This window comes from Siphateles boraxobius, unplaced genomic scaffold (assembly GCF_051911475.1).
Source record: "Siphateles boraxobius isolate OS27281-9 unplaced genomic scaffold, OSU_SipBor_1 41, whole genome shotgun sequence".
Classification (NCBI taxonomy): domain Eukaryota; kingdom Metazoa; phylum Chordata; class Actinopteri; order Cypriniformes; family Leuciscidae; genus Siphateles; species Siphateles boraxobius.
Window position 1 is genome coordinate 10,187,796 of NW_027509042.1, and position 18,399 is coordinate 10,206,194.

At 36.2% G+C, this 18,399-nt stretch overlaps 3 protein-coding genes across 3 annotated transcripts; 2 read left to right on the top strand and 1 right to left on the bottom strand.

Moving 5' to 3' along the window:
- Positions 1–6,806: 6,806 nt before the first annotated feature.
- On the bottom strand, positions 6,807–10,626 carry LOC143706406 (fibroleukin). Its single transcript, XM_077198277.1, has 6 exons — positions 10,336–10,626; positions 8,858–9,044; positions 8,142–8,240; positions 7,929–8,041; positions 7,344–7,606; positions 6,807–7,221 (listed from the first exon to the last, which is right to left on the bottom strand). The coding sequence occupies exons 1-6, from the start codon at positions 10,543–10,545 to the stop codon at positions 6,891–6,893; spliced, it is 1,203 nt and encodes a 400-aa protein (XP_077054392.1). The 5' UTR covers positions 10,546–10,626; the 3' UTR covers positions 6,807–6,890.
- Positions 10,627–10,775: 149 nt separating this feature from the next.
- On the top strand, positions 10,776–13,359 carry h1-10 (H1.10 linker histone). The gene has a single exon (XM_077198278.1). It carries the CDS (start codon positions 12,329–12,331, stop codon positions 12,947–12,949), a length of 621 nt encoding a protein of 206 aa, XP_077054393.1. The 5' UTR covers positions 10,776–12,328; the 3' UTR covers positions 12,950–13,359.
- A 633-nt stretch (positions 13,360–13,992) lies between these two features.
- Positions 13,993–17,555, top strand: arpc4 (actin related protein 2/3 complex, subunit 4). The gene is made up of 6 exons (XM_077198308.1): positions 13,993–14,080; positions 15,092–15,210; positions 15,421–15,532; positions 16,160–16,255; positions 16,492–16,662; positions 16,759–17,555. Exons 1-6 carry the CDS (start codon positions 14,078–14,080, stop codon positions 16,762–16,764), a joined length of 507 nt encoding a protein of 168 aa, XP_077054423.1. The 5' UTR covers positions 13,993–14,077; the 3' UTR covers positions 16,765–17,555.
- Positions 17,556–18,399: the final 844 nt, after the last annotated feature.

The window sequence follows — 18,399 nt, forward strand, 5'->3', positions numbered from 1 at the left end:
TATATATATATATATATATATATATCAGATAATAGCTTACAGATTGTAACCTATTGTTTACCCTATTAAATTAAATTCATTTGGCCTACTTAAAAAAATTAAATCGAAGTTTATGAAACTGAAGATAAAGTAGCCAATAGCACCTGAAAAAAAGAGTATTTTTTTCTGCTTCTACGAAGCAATGCAACGTCCTCCGTCGACTTCTCCTTAGCTTTAATTATTCAGGGAATAAGTTTCTGGCCAGCGCGCGCGTATTGTCTGTCTCGGCAGATACGTCTCGTGCGCGGTCAATGACAACACGAAACCGCTGACCACCTACCCTGACTCTCATAAGATCTCTCCATCACTTTGATGAGAGTGAGAGAAAGTGAGAGGGAGTCAGGGAGGGTAAATGAGACGGAGGAAGATAGAGGTATAAATAGATTAAATGCCTTCACATTGCTTGCCGCTGCCATTTAAAATCCGACCATTGTCATTTTCAAGGTTTAAACATAGCCTATTCAACTAGAAAACCTGTTGTATTATAATAATTAATTAATAATTCTAAAAGAATTATAATTTCGTTCTGTACATTTCCAGAATGATGAAAAAGTGACTAAAAGAAATTACAATTTTCACATAAATTCCATTTTACAACCTGGTTTGTTGTGATTTTGTACAACAATCCTTTCTCTCCTGCTTCAGTTTTGAAAATCAAAGGGCTGGTGAATGCAATAAAAAGCAGCATTTAAGAAAAATGGTGATTTCCAGTATACATTTGTTATAACTCATAATCAAAAGGATGACCAATGTTCAATCTTTGGTTGTGTTCCTTTGAAGAAATGGCAGCATCTGATATATAGTATATGCTTGAGTTAAAACAACACTTAAGATTTCATAAAACCTAAAACCTGTACACTCAAAAAAAAAAAATTACAAAAGCTGGGGCGGTACTCTTTCAAAGGGTACACCTTTGTCCCTAAAGAGTGCATATTAGGAGCTCAAAAGTACACATTGGTACCAAAAGTTTACATATTAATATTCAACAATATTATTGTTCTATTGTAGAGAACTGAACTGAGCTGGACAATGTCATAATTGTTTGCAGAACTGCTATAAAAATGAATTACCAGTAAACTAATTTAATAATCGATTTTCTTTACAGCGTAACTGAATCAACACCGAAATGCATGTTTAGCACTGTAAAGCTGCTTTGAAACAATCTGTAGCTATTGTATGAAGCACTTGATGTTAGAACTTTTTATCTGAGAGTGTATGATAAACTCTCTCTCTCTCTCTCTCTCTCTCTCTCTCTCTCTCTCTCTCTCTCTCTCTCTCTCTCTCTCTCTCTCTCTCTCTCTCTCTCTCTCTGCCTCTCTGCTTGACAGAGTGAGCTCAACAATGTAGCCCATGATCCCTTAATTGCCTTTTCATTTCCTCCGCAAAAGTGAACAAGGAAGGCAGTATTAACAGCCTACTGCAGTAACAACCTGCCAATCATATTTTCCTTTTATCAGAAGGGAATATTACCCACAAAATATGCACATTAACAGTTATTTCTAGTCATCCTTTTACTTTCACTGAGATTATGAGTGCCAAGTTTGATCTTTGTCAATTCCTTGTTTTTGTTTTACACAAATCACACTTGCATTGTTAATACTTTTTTTGTTCTGTAAAGAAATATTATTGATATTAAATTGGATATATGTATGATTAGATATTGATGACACACCAAATATGCTGTCAGTCTTTTATGAAACCACAGTTAAGCATGTATAATCAAATTACAGCTGTTTAAGGGCTTTAATTATAAAAATCAATACATTATTCTATTATAATTATTTACTATTTCAGACATGATTTTGAATTATTGATATCTGAAAACATATAGTTGTCCTGATTTGTACCTTTTTTGTGGAAATCATAAAAACTTTCAGTGTGTGTGTTAATTTTGTGCACCTGTTTGTGAATGTGTGTGAAGATGTTGTAGTGTGAATAACCCTCTCCCCCTCCCATACCCAGAATGCCTTGCAGGCCTGGTTTTCACCACATCAGGATACAGGGCTGCTGCCTGAATTCCGGTATGAAACGGAGCGCTGGTGCACCGCAATGTGTGTGTTATACATATGCACATCCCTCTTCAGACAGATGGACAGGTGCTGTAACGGACACTTGCTTTTGCTCACGTGTTACATTCGTTAAGTGCTGCCACTCCCAATGCAACCAATTAATTTCATGTCACACACACATTGTGCAGGCAATTACCAGAGCAACATCACACATAACAGATTTCAGTCAGGACACATTAGACATTTGTATGTATTCCTGTGTGAAATTGTTGAAAGATGGTGTGTATCTTGGGATGCCAGCAAAGTGGCAGTTCTTCCTGAAGGCCCATTGAAGGCGAAATAGCCAAAGCTAGATTTAAGCATCTTTTTATTAATGGTTAGGAAGTCCTAGCATTGAGTTCCTGTTCAAATCATGTGTTCATGAGCTTTGCATTCTTAGATATTTCAAAAGTGATGTCCCTTTGCAACTTTATTCTGACATTTTATTGAATGTGTATACCATTAAATCAGAGAATGTGTCTCACTGATTTTTAAAGATTTAAAAGTGACGGTTCGCAAAATCATGAGCAAAGTAACTGCTATCTGTTAACATAGTGCCATATTAAACAACTGTATCAGTGTGTTTTGATTGTGTAAATGAATGGCAGTAGGACATAAGAAACATAATTAATATAAAAGAAATCTAAACAAAAATGGTAGTTTAGTGAGCGATGGGGACAAGAGCGACTATACATAATAATTTGTTAAATTTATATAGCACTTTTCTATGTACTCAAGGCCCTTTACATATGGAAGGGGGGATCTCCTCAACCACCACCAATGTGCAGCATCCACCTGTATGATGCGACGGCAGCCATATTGTGCCAGAACGCCCACCACACACCAGCTTATTGGTGGAGAGGAGACTGAGTGAATAATGTGAATTGGGTAAAATTCAATGGTTGTTCCCCAGTCGTTATTATGTTAAGCCATAATGGACTTCTATTAAGAATCTGCTGAGATGGCACTGAGCACCTTTACCATGCTTCAATCAAATAAAAAGTGCTGGTGGTCAGATTTTGGTCATTTTTAACTCAAAGCTGCCATCTTCTGGCCATTCTCTGCATTCAGAATTATGGCAATTTGCACTAAGAGAACATGCTTAGCGTCTACTTCAGGCCCTATTTTTTAATTTACCTGCCTGATTAGCATGAATAATTACAAATATAGATATGTATAATCTTATTTAGATATTAAACATGTAATATATCAATGATTCCATCATATTAAGTAGCTTTTCAACTTTTGCAAGGTCTGCTTCTGAAACAAATATCTAGATATTGAAAGCTCCTTGGGGACAAATGTACACAAGCTTTTCTCCACTATGTGCTGAATGCAAAAATGTGTGGTAAGAGATTAAGTGTATGCGTGCATGAGTGTTTTCAGCTTTAAGGGGATGTGCTGGGTAACTGTTGCCCGCTTTGGGTTTCCGGACTAGGTGCCTGCAGACTGTCAGTTCCCCCTCTCCCTCTCTCTTTATCTCTCTCTCCATCACTCCTTTTTATCTCCTTATCATACCAGCCAGGCACTCAGCCAGGATACTGTGGTAACAGCCGATCTGGCTTCTGCTTCACCATAGTGATCTTAATGGTGAAAATGAGAAGAGCAGAGAAGCCTTCATTGACAGTAACTGTTTATTTGTTCTGATTTTGATCCGACTGGTTCATCTACCAGCCAAACAAACAAGGTGACAAATGATAGGCCGAATATCCACAAATGAGAGGCCTGTACCAACGCCATTCGCTTGTGAGATTGCCTGCATTTGTGAACATCAAATCCTTGTGGTCCTTACATACTTAAAATGTAAAAATAAATATATATACTGTATTTCTAGTTTGTATAATAAAGACTGACCGTGAGAGCGAAACTATCCCCAAACCCCATGTGCAAAATGATTTTCCGTGGTCCCATGTTCTCTTTTCTTCTAGTACACAGGCCTGACAAAACTCATGCCACTTATAGATGAAAACTACCCATTTCCGCCACACGAGAAAATAATCATGTTTTGGTAAATCATAACTATGACATGAAAAGTTGAAATTATGACATACTAAGTCATATTTATTAGATGAAAAGTTGAAATTATGAGTTGCAAAGTCATAATTATTACATAAATAGTCATAATTACGACAATAATTCATAATTCAATCAATCATAATTCAATTCTCTGTCAGTAATTAATTTAATTTCAATCATGACATGTATTATGGCATAAAAATCATGTCATGGCTTACTAAGTTATAATTGTGATATAAAAAGTAAAAAATTATGACGATAATATTGAAATTTTGACTTTCTATGTCTTAATTATGACTGTCATAATTTCTATAATCTCATAATTATGATATACAAAAACATGATTTTTTTTTCTAATTTGGCTAAATGGGCTTCCATATAAACAGTCTTTAAACTGCAATGTACTACAACGACAGCATGACTTTGTGTGTTTGAATGTGTATGTTAGTGAGTGTATGTGAAATATCATATCTGGTTGGTAGTCAGCAGATCATAGGCAAAAACGTATTAATAGATACTGAGAGTGTGTTGAACAGACTGGCATCTCTTTGTGAATACGGCTAAAAGAGGCAGATTCAACAGATTCCCACTCCCCCTGTAACGCAAACACTTTCTGTTATTTCGGCTGTCTTGTTAATGCCATGTGCATGTGAGTTTATTTGTCTACATTTTGTAACCTATGATGCCATCACACTCTCAACACTCTGACCGCAGTGGCTTACAAGAAACCCTTCAAAAAAAATGTTGCCCCCAAACCCAATGCGTCCACACTTTACTGTTATCCCTTTTAGTCAAATATGTAATAAGGATTTATGGCTTTGAACGTGTCAGCATATAAAACACGGCCATTTGATGCCCATTTATGCTGGTTTGCAGCTTGCATTGATTTCAGTTGATAAGTGGAAACATTGCTATGCATAATTTTAGATTTAATTTAATTGTAAGTGCAGCACAATCACAAGGGTCACCTTAAACCCTTTGAACTTTGACCTCTCTGCCTTGTGAATGATTTTAGCTATAAAGAAAATATACGGTCAGCCAAATAATTATCACAAAATAAACTCTGACAGGTGTTGGCATGAAACTTGAGCAATAGGAAATCGGTTGACTGGGACAATGGATAATTGGGTTACACTTAATTTCGATAGTCCACTTTTGACATCCTACCAGCTATAACTTTGCAACTACACTGTAAAAAATTATATGATCAATAAGGTATGACATGTTTTTACATTGCTTTAACGCATTAAAATAAGTTATTATTTTTTTATACGTTATACAAGATTCAACTAATTTAAGTCAGTTTAATGTAATTTACGTTGAAACGACAAACATCCAAGTTGATTGAACTTAAAAATTTAAGCAGCACCTTTTCTTCTTTTTTTACAGTGTACATGTCAACTAACTCTCATTCATTTGCAACTACACTATCAGCCAACCCTCATTGCATTAATAGACTGCTAGTTCAAGGCTAGTAGAAATTCATCAAAATAAAGATATTAAGCAGACAGTCTACCTATACTCTCAATGACTAGTATTTGACATATAGTTGCAAAGTTACTTATAGTTAGTAGAATGTATAAAGTGGACTATAGAAATTAAGTGTTACCGAAAAGTATATGGTATTTGACAACAGAAAAAGTTGGAGGAACATATTCCAGAGAGCTTTAAGTTAAAGTCACAATAAAAGGCAAGTAGCAACAGATCTCTGTTTCCATGACATATATCTGAGATAACGGACTATCAAAATGGGGGGAAACTGTAGGGTCCATCGTTGTTGGTTGGATGAAAGCAGATTGGCTGAATGCAAGCTTGCAGTTTGTAAGAAAGGAGGCGGGATTTAAGCAGACTAAATAAGTACATAATAAGATCAATAACATGCATTTGGAAAAGAGATTTTTATTTCATGCCAACTTTTAATAAAGACCATGTTTTAATTCGAATTAAAATCAATTTCTGTATTTGCTGCATGAATAGTGCAATAGTAAATGAAAATTGATAATATACACTGAGAAAAGAAGAAATTTGGCATTTGACATTTATTTTAAAATAAATTATTTTAAAATACCCCTCTGCATTAAGTGACCTGAGCCCTCCACTCTCTAACTGGACCCAGACCTAGGCCGAAAACTTTTGGTCAAAGAATGGAAAGCCCCCTCTGCACCAGCACTGGATTTGTGGCGTGTCGCTCTGGGTCAGCTGGCTGCCTTTGAACAACTGTCCTATAGGTTGCTTGATAAAGTGGAGGAGTACACCTTGAAACGGGGAAAGTATCATTCGTACACCTTGGAGGTTTAATGGCATTCTGGCTCAAAAACATACCATTTAACTAGAAAACATGACTGAGGGATATACATTTTGATAGATTAAGGTACCTACATTTAGGCAAGGCTGTAACTCAAGGGCTAGGTGCATCACATTCTTTTTTATTTTTTATTTTCCTCAAATAATCATTATTTTCTAAAATGTAATTAGTGTAGTATTTGTCTATGGATGTGCTATGTCTTCCTGTCATTCTATTTTTTTTTGTATGACCCCTGCTTTTTTTTTTAGATGGATATGTGTGTGTGTGTTTAAATGTTCTGAAAAGCCAATAAATTGTCAATCATAAAATAAATGTTTATAAATGTGTTTGTATATCTAAATATCTCAAGTTCAATATATTGACAGGTACAGGTTATAAAATTACAAAGGAAATGAAAATATGTAAAAGGAATTATTTATTGAAAGGAAATACACTGCATGTATGATTACATGTGAACATCTCATTTATAAAAAGTGATATTCTTAGCTCCGCCTTGGTCTCATTTTCATTTCAACACTTTTAAATGAGTATCTTTCCCCTGTGCGATAGTCAGTCAGGATATACCAGGTGCCCCAGTAGATGCCATCCGTGATGCCGCTGTAACGCCCGTGGTAGTAGCGTCCATTGAGGTTAGCGGCCAAACAGGAATCAAACCACCACCCTGCACCATAGTAACGGGCACAGTTACCAGCTGTGTAGCGGTCATTATCCTGGTCATATGTACTGAAAGCTCTGCCATCGTGATTGTACTGTTTGCTATAACTGAATGCATTGCCAGCATCGCCATGGTAATCTCGAGCAGTTAGGCGGAACCTTATGGAGAGAATATCACAAATTCATCATTATAAGAAATTGAATTGATTTCCATCTTTTTGATACAAATGTTTTGTCTGCAGCTTTTGACAGTAGATTTTAGATGTGCAATGTGCATATACCTCTGGTTTTCTCCTGCCACTTTAAAGGTGTTGTAGTTTGCATGACGTGTCTGTTCGTGCCAGTCTTGGAGAGTGATGCGGAGCGTGTGATGCCCACTTGAGGTTACCACGGACAGAACTGCATTCCCTAACCAGTGCTCTGTCTGCGGGGAGCCAAATCCGTCACGGTACTCCTGCCAGGTTCTGTTAAAGTCAATTTGTCCATCAAACCGCCGCTGGAACACTGTCCATCCCCCACCAGCTGAAACCATGTCACACACAGCCTGGAAAATACAAATGAAAAAGAAATCACACATGTAGTGCTGCCCCTCAAAAGCATTACACTTTACAAATGAACACTTATAGGGATGCAGTCCAAAGTTTTTCGTACCCCATGTGATCTTGAAAATATCTTATTTTGTGTTCCGCAAAAAGGTTTGTAAATAATGACAAAAAAATTCATTTTGAATTTTTATTTTTGGGTCAACTATCTATTTACTTCACACTGGACATGGATTAGATTTCAAAATATATAAATGGAATAAGTGTACTAGATGTAATGTGATATAAATGTATTTGGGTTTCTGCAGACTTTAATGTTTGTACCTCTAATGCTGGTAGCTTTGGATCTGGCTGTATGGTGTAGATCCCGTTCTCTTTAATTCCTAATTGGTAGATCTCATGACAGTCTTGAGGGTAAAGGCCTGCAGTGGGAGGCACTGCCATACAGACCCAAACAAAACATCTGTCAACATTTGTGCAATAAATGTTCGCTGGACAACATAGGGTGTTTGTTCTGTCTGTCTGTGTATAGCTCACCTGTAGGAGTCTTTGGTTTGAGGCCATTAGGTTTAGAATGTGTGATACTTTTCAGCAACAGCAGCAAATCTTTCTCTCCATTTTTGCCCACTACACTTTCTATGATCGAGAAAGAGAGAGAAAATAAATTCTAGCATAAACTAGTTAGAACACAATTATGATGATTATTCCTGACAGCTATTTTTCCAATGCCCCTGTAGGATATTCAATTTCCTAAAAATAAATGTAAGATTTAAAACTCCCTCTGTAATTTCCTTTAACGATCAAATGCAAAGCAATATGATTTACATAATCAAATAAGATCATAAAGTAAAAAAAAGGATCTGATACAGTACATGTTTTAAAGTATTTAAAGAATATATTATTATTTAATTAATAATTTGGTAGGTGACTATTTCAGGATGGTTAGAGTTTGTGGGGTTATACAAAGGTTAGAGAAAGGTTGTGAGAGGGTCAAATAGAGGCTGTCAAAGGTCAGTTTTCTTACATTCCTAGGAACACCTCTGTTTGCTGAGTGTAAATTGGGTGTTAACTTAATTGAGAGAACTCCGGGAATGAAAGAATCAATAAATAATGAAAAAAGAGAGAGTTGTTAGTTCATAAAACATATTGGAAGCACACATTAATGTGCTTTATTTAAGCTAGTCCTATAATTTAAGAAGGAAGTGTAAGTGTTTAGGGAGGTGTGAGTGGCATATGTTGTGGAATATAATAACCAAGTCTGGTGGCCATCTGTCTGAGTCCCTGACTATGGCAGTGGAGGTCACATTCTGTCAGCACTGCTGCCATAAGAGCCAGAAAGGCTACTAGTGAATCAGACCCATCTCCTTGACTCACAGCCACTGATTCATGTTGTAGCATACAGCGCTGCAGCTGGATGAGACGTTCAGATGTATCAGACACCTGCAGGGCATATACACACATACACACACACACAATTAAAAACAAGTACGTGTATCTTTAATCTCAGTCATAATATTTAACATTGTATATGAAGTCTCCATACACTTTATCTGTAAGTGTCAATATCAACATATTGACTAGTATAGAGTAGTTAATGTTATCTCATGCTTGTTTTCTAATTCATGAAATATTTTCTGACATTGACCAAAATGACACAGATGCATTGTTTTCCCTCTTTTGGGTAAACAAACAAGGTGACTATTAAAATGTTTAATATTCTAGGTGTCCAAGACACTGAGTGAAATTATTATTTGATGTGGTAATGCTTCATAATTGATCAACTTATTTATATAGCTATCTTAAATGCAAAGTGGATTTGTGCTGTTGAATTTAACCAGTAGCTATTAATTGTTATTCAACAGGCGATTACAGAAAAGGAATGGATTACATATCCTAATATATTTACCCCACAACACGCTGACAAAACTCATATTTTTTTAATAATATAATTTCTTTACATAAAAACTAGGGCTGGGAAAAGATTAATCGCGATTAATCGCATCCAAAATAAAAGTTTGTGTTTACATAATATATGTGTGTGCACTGTGTATAATCATTTTGTATATATAAATACACACACATGCATGTATACATATAAGATTTTATTTATTTATATATAAAATATTTATATATTATATAAATTATAAATAAATATATACGTACAGTATATACATGAAAATATTTCTTAAATATATACATGCATGTGTGTGTATTTATATATGTACAAAATAATTATACACAGTGCACACACTATATTATGTAACTATACATATATACATATATATTATGTAAACACAAACTTTTATTTTGGATGCGATTAATCTTTTCCCAGCCCTAATAAAAACAGCAAATATGAATAATTATTAGAAAAAATATATCTGAATGCAAAATATAAGGAACACTTTACATCAGAGTTTAATTTGTTATCATTAGTTAGTTAACATGAATACACAATGAATGCAATACAATACTTCCACAGCATTTGATAATGGTTAATATTAATGTCAACATTTACTAGTACATTTTTAAAATCAAAAGTTGTATCTTTTAATATTAGTTAATACACTGTGAACTAACATGAAAAAACAATAAATAAAAACTTAATTTTAGCTCATGCAATAACCGATGTTACTAAATGAGACGCTGTAAAATGTTACCAAAAATATGATAATGCCCTCTCAAATCTCTCACCAGAGATCATGTTTATGTATAGGTATTAGGTAATGTTTACCTGTGCGTTTTTGCGGTTCTCTGGAGTCTTTCTGAGTCGTGCGTCCTGAGGGTGAGGGTGATGTATTTTAGGGGGTGATGCTGTTGCACTGCAGCTTCCCTCACATTTGCTGTTGGGGGGTCCGGCCACCAGGATGTCCCTCTGACCCAGCACACATACACACATCATGTACGCTCCCAGCAAAAATAGGATCACAACACGCACATACATGCTGCTCAGGCCGCCACAGGAGTCCAAAGAGATAGTATGCACCTGTTCCCTCTCTTTTACTGCTTTCTACTATTTAATTTCAATGGGATATTCCCTAGCAATGCTCCTGTGTCACTGACTTCTCTCTTCAGAACTGAAGTTATAAGCAGTATCATCTGCAGACTATCAAGTCCCCCACATTGTCTTTCTTTCTCACTATGTGCTTGTCAGAGTCTCCTTTCCTGTTTTTCTCTTTTATTTGATCTTCTCTCTTCTATCCCTCCCTCTTTCTCTCCTGCACGCTCTCTTCTGTTTGTGAGGCTCTTTTGGCTCAGATTCCTAGATAACTGAGGCTCTTTGCTGTCTGACATGCATCAGTAAACCCACCCCCTAAAACACACACAAACACACACTCTTACCTATCCTTTTTTTACACACACACACGTGCAAACACTCACCGCCTAACTGATCGTATGATTTTGCCCCATCAAATCAATCTAGAATTAACAAATAATCACACACTCTCATTCAATCACATTCAAAAAGAAAGATAAACATCCTCGTCGGGTTTTAACTCGGCCTCTTCACTGTGTGTGTCCTGTTTTGGACTGTGTGTAAAGTTTACTGAGATTTGTTATTAAGGGTCATAAAAACTTGGAATTCCTCTTTTAACACTCTCATTCAAAAAAGACAGACATCTGCACACTAATATATATAATACATGTTGACCTTTAACCTTTTTCTGTCTGCAAGGGGAAGGTGCTAGACCTATTTTATTGAGAGGTGTTTGCTCTTTGTGTGCATATGTGCAACAGGAAGTGGCTATAACAATTGTGTAACTGTAAATGTGGTAACATATGCATGGCTTTTGTTCAATTCTTTGGGGTGGGTAATGAAGTGATGAAAAATCACTATGATGGGGGATTTCTCATCAAAGTGTATTTAAATGGGGTGCAGTGCAGCAAGCCTAAATGTACCAAGCTTTGTCCAGATTGTCAAAATGCCTAGAAAGTTTTACATTTTAGCCTAGTTGCTGTATGGGAAGTCAAGTCAGACACATTAAAATTCTATCAACATCTTTGATATAATAAACAATTGAAAACATTAAGTGTGGTGACTTGCGTAAAACAGCATGTCAAATACACTACGTTTCATGTCTTTATTTGTTCAAAAATCCAGTTTCACAAATAGGCACAGAAGAAAACAAGGGGTAAAGTCACCAGGAAAGAGAATAGCAAAGAAAAAGTGTGCCAATACACAGCCACGCGAGGGCGTTTAATGTGTTAGTTGTGGTCATTTAAACTGCTTGTATCTAGAAGTCATTTAGTAATCGCGGACTGTGTAGTATCATTCTAGAATTTTTACTTTCTAAATTTTCATAGCAAGTTTAATGCACGAACTGACTGCATATCCATAAAAAGGTTTTCGTTCGTAAAGTAGGTGCCCCTACCCCAAATCGCAAGGCATTCTGTGGGCAAGATCTTTTCTTTGCTTTCTCGCGCCAACGTTTTGCGTTTATTTGATACATTTTAAACACTCGCAGAAAGAGCAGCCTTTACACTTCCATCATGAGTCATTTAAAATCAGAATGTATGTCAAATTAACTAGATAATAGATCCCAAAGTCGTGGAAGAAAACACAACTCCACATCCGCCCCGGCCGAGTGTGTTGTTGTTTTCAATCACGTCCGCGTATTGCAGTTAAATCTGATGATTCAAAAACTCTGATATGATGCTCGCGTCTCTGAGCTGATAGTCTCGCGTTCTCGGAAAAACAACACCACATTTTCGCATTAAGTTTGAACATGTCTACTGAGGTCGAAGAATCAGCACCCGCCCAAGTCCCTACTCCAGCAGCAACCAAAACAAAGATGGCATCGGGAAATAAGGCAAAGCCTGTCGTTAGTGCTTCTCCAGCTAAAAAGAAGAAAAAGAAGAGTAAGGGGCCCGGCAAGTACAGCCAGCTCGTCACTGCTGCGATCCGAACCCTGGGCGAGAAAAACGGCTCATCGCTTTTCAAGATATACAATGAAGCGAAGAAAGTGAGCTGGTTTGATCAGCAGAACGGTCGCATGTATCTGCGCTATTCCATCCGCGCGCTCGTGCTCAACGACACGCTCGTGCAGGTCAAGGGACTGGGGGCCAACGGCTCATTCAAGCTCAATAAAAAGAAATTTGAGAAAAAGCCAAAGAAAAGTGCAGCCAAGGCGACCAAGAAGACGGAAAAGCCTGCCAAGTCTGCGTCCAAAAAAGCCGTGACCAAGAAAGTGAGTGCAAAGAAGAGCGCCAAAAAAAGCCCAGTTAAAAAGAAGACGGCGACGAAGAAGACGGGTGTTAAGAAGGTGACTGCCAAACCGAAGAAAGCAGCTGCAAAAAAGCCAAAAGTCGCGGTGAAAAAGGCAACCAAAGCAAAGAAAACAAAATAGACTTTCTCTGGAATTGTTGGATAATTATGTTTTTGTATATAGTTTCTTGGCAATAGGAGTTTTCTTTGGACTAACGTTTTATATTTTTGAAAATATCGCTGTTGTTGATTTTAGGTAACGTTATGCTGCAGGCCCAGTTAATTTGGGGTTTGATGTTTTGGTAATTTGGTAGTTTCTATATACTGCTTTTTAGAGACACACCGACTTAAGTTTATGTGAGACGTCATACTTTTGTCTGATGTAGCCTACTAAACAGTATACTTGGTAATTAGACGACAAGAAACCCGTTGTAAATATATGTTAGCGTTAGAACAGTGTTTTTGTTTGTTTTTTATTTGCTCTGCGGATGCATTGTTTCAGGACTGCAAAAGCAAATATGTTCAAATAAACCTCTGTTTTTAAAATACAAATGACTTCAACCTTCTTGATGCATGGAAATGGTGATGTCTTAAACAACAGACATACGAAAATTAGATGAATGATTCAATTTCATTTTATTAGCATGAGCAGTTTTGCTGTCAACAGTATAAAGAGTGGCAATACAAAATAAATTGAAATCATCAGGGCAAAATATTTTATAAAAAGGGAAAATTTCTATAATCTATTTTTAAATATATATTTTTACCCTCATTAAGAATATGATCCAAAATGATTAGGGGGTAATGCAATGAAGATAAAAGAGTATTGTATACAAATAAAAAAGTTTTCCACCACTAACCCTGGGCAGAGCTTCCTCTTCTGCAACTTGTGGCAAATATATATATATATAAGTATATTTAATAATATGTCTACAAGTAAGCATGTTGTTGTTATTCGTGAGGAACTGCATGATAAATTTGAGTTTCCACAACAATGATATCGCATCTATTTCATATCACTGTAAACTACAGCGATTTCAAGGTAAGCATCTCAATGTCAAACCAATAATCTATCATGAGTAATGCCAGCTAATGAAGCACGTAAAGGCATACTGTAATTTCAACAGCAGGCCGGGAAAAAAATGATACACTCATCATCACCCCTATTTAGTGAAAACTTGGTATCTTCCTATGAGTGGCGTTATACGCGGAAGTCGCCCGGTGTTTGTAGCACTTCCGTCTTATCCACTTATCCAACGGGTACACAGAAATGGTAAGATTTCTTTTTAGCACTTCGTAAAAAAAGACATTTTATTCTGTGTATATATAACATTTGTTATTAAATGAATAATAACATCGTCGTGTCGCAAACCCATGTTTGCTGGTGTTTGTTTCTGCATTGAAATGAAGGGACGTATTGCTTAACGTTAAATCGCTAACATCCCCACCCATATTTCACAGTCGCGGGTAGACTAATAGTTATTTGACGTTTCACATTTAGTATTTTGTAACATTGCCAGCGCTTTGTAATCTAGGGTTTGTGTATCATGGATAAGCCAACTCAAATTGATCTCTTTTTATACTGTATATTAACAGCGACCAAATCATTAGTATGCAGCCCTTGCTTTATTATCAGTGTTTCATCGTTCTGCTATTCTTCAGTATTGTTACATTTTTGTATAAACGCGTGTACAAGTGCACATCTATCGATCTGGTTGCTGTTTACTCCCGTGTTCATTGCCTCTTGTCTAAATATGACATGTAACGTCGCATGTAATATAGGTGCTCATCGCAGCTTTTCAGTATTACATTATTTGCTACATAACAACATTATCTTGCCTTAGAAAAATTAATTATATGTAAAGACAACTGTATGTTTCCGTGTCTAATTCAATGCAGTGAGACATGCTCTTCCAAATGTCAAGGAAGCCCAAAAGGTCAATGTTTTAAAAATGTATCATTTTTCATGCAGAAGGGTATGCACTTCCTCCATGACTTGCAAGTTCAGGAAGTGACAGGCTTCATGCAGTCTATGAAGAGATTCATGGTGTTTGCAGGTTGACAGAGTCACTTAGTAATGTGTAGAGCATAGTTTTCTTTTTCTTTTTCGGAGGGCTTGTGGAGGAGGACCGTATCCCAAGAATTCCCCTGCAGGTTCAGGCGTGTGTGTGGAACAATTAGAGTAGAATTTGTGAGCCATTTGTGATGTGCTTGCTTGCTGTGAGGTTGCAGACATGGTTCATCATCCTCCTGAGTACTGATTTAGTTTGATTTGTTTTGTCAGACGGCGACTCTGCGTCCGTACCTGAATGCAGTGCGTGCTACACTGCAGGCAGCTCTCTGTCTGGAAAACTTCTCCTCACAGGTGGTTGAAAGACACAACAAACCTGAAGTTGAAGTCCGGTAAGTGTATGTGACTGTTGTTTGCATATGTGTTTTATTTGTGTGTAAAAGTTACATGGTTCATATAGGTGAGTGGCCTACATGACCTCATCTTAAAGTGTGATATGAGCCATTAGGTTATAGGTAGTTTGAAAGAGCATACTAGCATACGTTTGCAGTATACAGCACATGTGTGTATGCTTTACCATTTTTGTCTAATCATCTCACCAGGAGCAGTAAAGAGCTTTTGCTTCAGCCTGTTGTGATCAGTAGGAATGATAAAGAGAAGGTTCTGATTGAAGGTTCCATCAACTCTGTGCGAGTCAGCATTGCTGTCAAACAGGTAAGTACATTTGCAGTTTTGCTCTAAACTCATTCTTGCTGTCCTTTCTGAGATATCTTAGAGTCTTTAAATATGTATATATATTGAATACTGAAAATGCAACTAAAAATACAAAAAGAGAAGTATTGTGGTGGTGGTGATGAGACAAGTGAGGAGGGTTGGTTTCACTCTGACACTCACTTTTGAAATGAACACATAGTCCACTGAATGCACCATGCTAGTGGTTCTCAACCAGGGGCCTACTAGGGGGCCGCTGCAAACTTCCATGGGGGCCACAGGATTTAAGTGAATAAATTATTATTGATATTTTAAAAATAATTTAACTATAATCTAAATTAAAATACTAAAAATAACAAACAATCAAGATGTAATCATGGTTGATTAATGTATCAATACTTCCAATTTATGTTAATAAAAAAAGCAGTTCTGTCATAATTACACCAGAAATACAAAATACATACTTTTTCTGTATGGTTGTGTTCAAAACCACAGGTGGAGGCCATTATATGAGCTATGCATACTATATATTATTATTATATTATAATAAGCTAAGAATCCAGTTTGATGAGTTGTTTATATCTTTAATGGTCTGTGATTGGATGATGCACCTCAACTGGTCCATTGAAGGCTGATGAGATCGAAAAGATCCTGTGTCACAAGTTCATGCGCTTCATGATGATGAGAGCCGAGAACTTCTTCATCCTGCGGAGAAAAGCTGTGGAGGTGAGGGAGATCAGAAAGCAGAGGAAGAGACTTACTAACACTATTTCTATTGTTAAAAAGCCTGGTGTTTGCAATGCATGTGTCATTTTGCTTCACGTTTTTCACTGGTTGTTTACAGCGCTGTCCTTTTGCTATTTTTTTTCTGCTATCTAAAATAGCATCTTGCTAACAAACATCTAAAATTCTCTGTTGTGAAATGTTCACATTTAATATAACACCTTCCTTTTTTTTGTCAGGGATATGACATCAGTTTCCTCATCACTAACTTCCACACAGAACAAATGTACAAGCATAAGTTAGTGGACTTTGTCATCAATTTTATGGAGGAGATCGATAAGGAAATCAGTGAGATGAAACTGTCAGTCAACGCCAGGGCTCGCATAGTTGCAGAGGAGTTCCTCAAAAACGTGAGTTCTTCTGTAATACGATTTAATAGAATTTAATACAATTTCACCGTCACAACAATAACCTCTTTTACTCTATATTCCTTTGGTGCTCAACAGTTTTAGGAAATGATCAGTACACCCTCTGCTGGCTCCAATACCTGTGTCACCGTGGTCGCTGGAAAAAACGATGGAGAGTTTTGGGGCCAGTGGGGAAGTAGTTAAGGTGTGATTTGATTCCTGGACCACCACCTGAGGTGGAACAACTGAATTCAGATGATGCCGTCTGTCAGGAATGAATTCAGAGTATTGCAGTATTGTAACTCTAGAGCAGAGTGATGGAGTTCACAGACAGGCACGGCACTCCTTTTGTTCTGTTTCACTTCTTTGTTTGCCTATTTTTGTCCCTCTTCTTTTTTTTTTTTTACATTTGCTAATGGCCTAATTTCGTTTTAAAAGTATTTTGTTCTCACACTTTGCAATTCCATTTGTGTATTCTGTCTCTTTTCATCTTATCACAGATTGTTATTATTTGTTAGTAGTACTAAAGCGCTCGCAATGTTGCAATATTCTGAATATGCCTCAGATTTTCCTTGTGCTCATGAATATTAATGAGTACATACTGTACATATTTAAAAGGATAGACTCATTTTACCTCTGCCTTTCTAACAAACTTTAAAATCAGGGTGGGTCTATATAGATGAAACCTCATCGATGGTCATGAGCACAAAGGAAAATGTTGTTCCAATAATTAAAAGTTTGTTTTGTCATTGTTTTTTATAATATGTATACTGTTAAAATGACAATTTTTCATGTTGAGTTTTGATAAAAAATCAAAAAACAACTCATGCTGGTGCACATGGATCTTAAACCATATCATAGTAATGATGCTAAATAAATCCCTTTATTGCTTGTAATGTGTTGTGTAATGTGGGGAATGACAGCTATTGGTTCATTGTTTTTGCGGTAAGTTGGGTATCTTTTGTGCATTTTGGATATTACAATATGTGTACAACGACGGCCCATATTTGAAGAGCCTGAGAAGGTCAGTAACTATTTGATATGCGGCACACTATATTTACCTTTTTTGTTCTGATATTTAAAAAAATAACATTTCAGACCATCATGAGATTCCTATATATAATGTAATCTACAGTATATATAAATGTTTATAAATCTACAGCTGAGGACAGATACCTTTCTTCTGTCAAATGATTTAGATATAAGCTTAGAATTTTAATTGAGGTTCTAAGACATGGGTGTAATCCGTTTTTTTTACCTTTATATATTTTGATTTATTAACTTATTTAAAAAAAAGAATAGGGATCTGCCATTTAAAGAGAATAATAAAGCTCTATAATGCATTTAATACAGATTATCATTTGAAGAAGAGTTGACATTACACACTTAAAAAATAAAGGTTCTTCATTGGCATTAATGGTTCCATGAAGAACTTTAAACATCCATGGAACTGTTCCATAGTGCAAAAGGTTCTTTGGAAAAAAGGTCATTTAGATTATTAAAATGTTCTTCACACTAAGAAAATAAATAATCTTGAAGTCATTTTGTTGTTTGAGCGTAATTAAAATGAAATTTTCCAATAGCTAATTCCTCTGATCACATCCACATTTACTGATCCTCATATTCTGAATTAGGATGTCATTATAACGCATTATAAGATTAATTATAAGAAAAATGATGACTAACACAATGAACAAACCGGTCATGAGCAACCCATCACTATCACATTTTCAATTTTTC

Excerpts from the sequence above, each read along its gene's own strand:
- arpc4 (XM_077198308.1), top strand. Across the intron at positions 15,211-15,420 it reads AAACCTGAAGTTGAAGTCCG|GAGCAGTAAAGAGCTTTTGC; the intron begins GTAAGTGTATGT and ends TCATCTCACCAG. Across the intron at positions 16,256-16,491 it reads TGCGGAGAAAAGCTGTGGAG|GGATATGACATCAGTTTCCT; the intron begins GTGAGGGAGATC and ends TTTTTTTGTCAG.
- LOC143706406 (XM_077198277.1), bottom strand. The coding sequence starts at position 10,545 with ATGTATGTGCGTGTTGTGATCCTATTTTTGCTGGGAGCGTACATGATG. Across the intron at positions 8,042-8,141 it reads CAAACCAAAGACTCCTACAG|TGCCTCCCACTGCAGGCCTT; the intron begins GTGAGCTATACA and ends TCTGTATGGCAG. Across the intron at positions 7,607-7,928 it reads CAAAGCTACCAGCATTAGAG|GCTGTGTGTGACATGGTTTC; the intron begins GTACAAACATTA and ends TGTATTTTCCAG.
- h1-10 (XM_077198278.1), top strand. The coding sequence starts at position 12,329 with ATGTCTACTGAGGTCGAAGAATCAGCACCCGCCCAAGTCCCTACTCCA.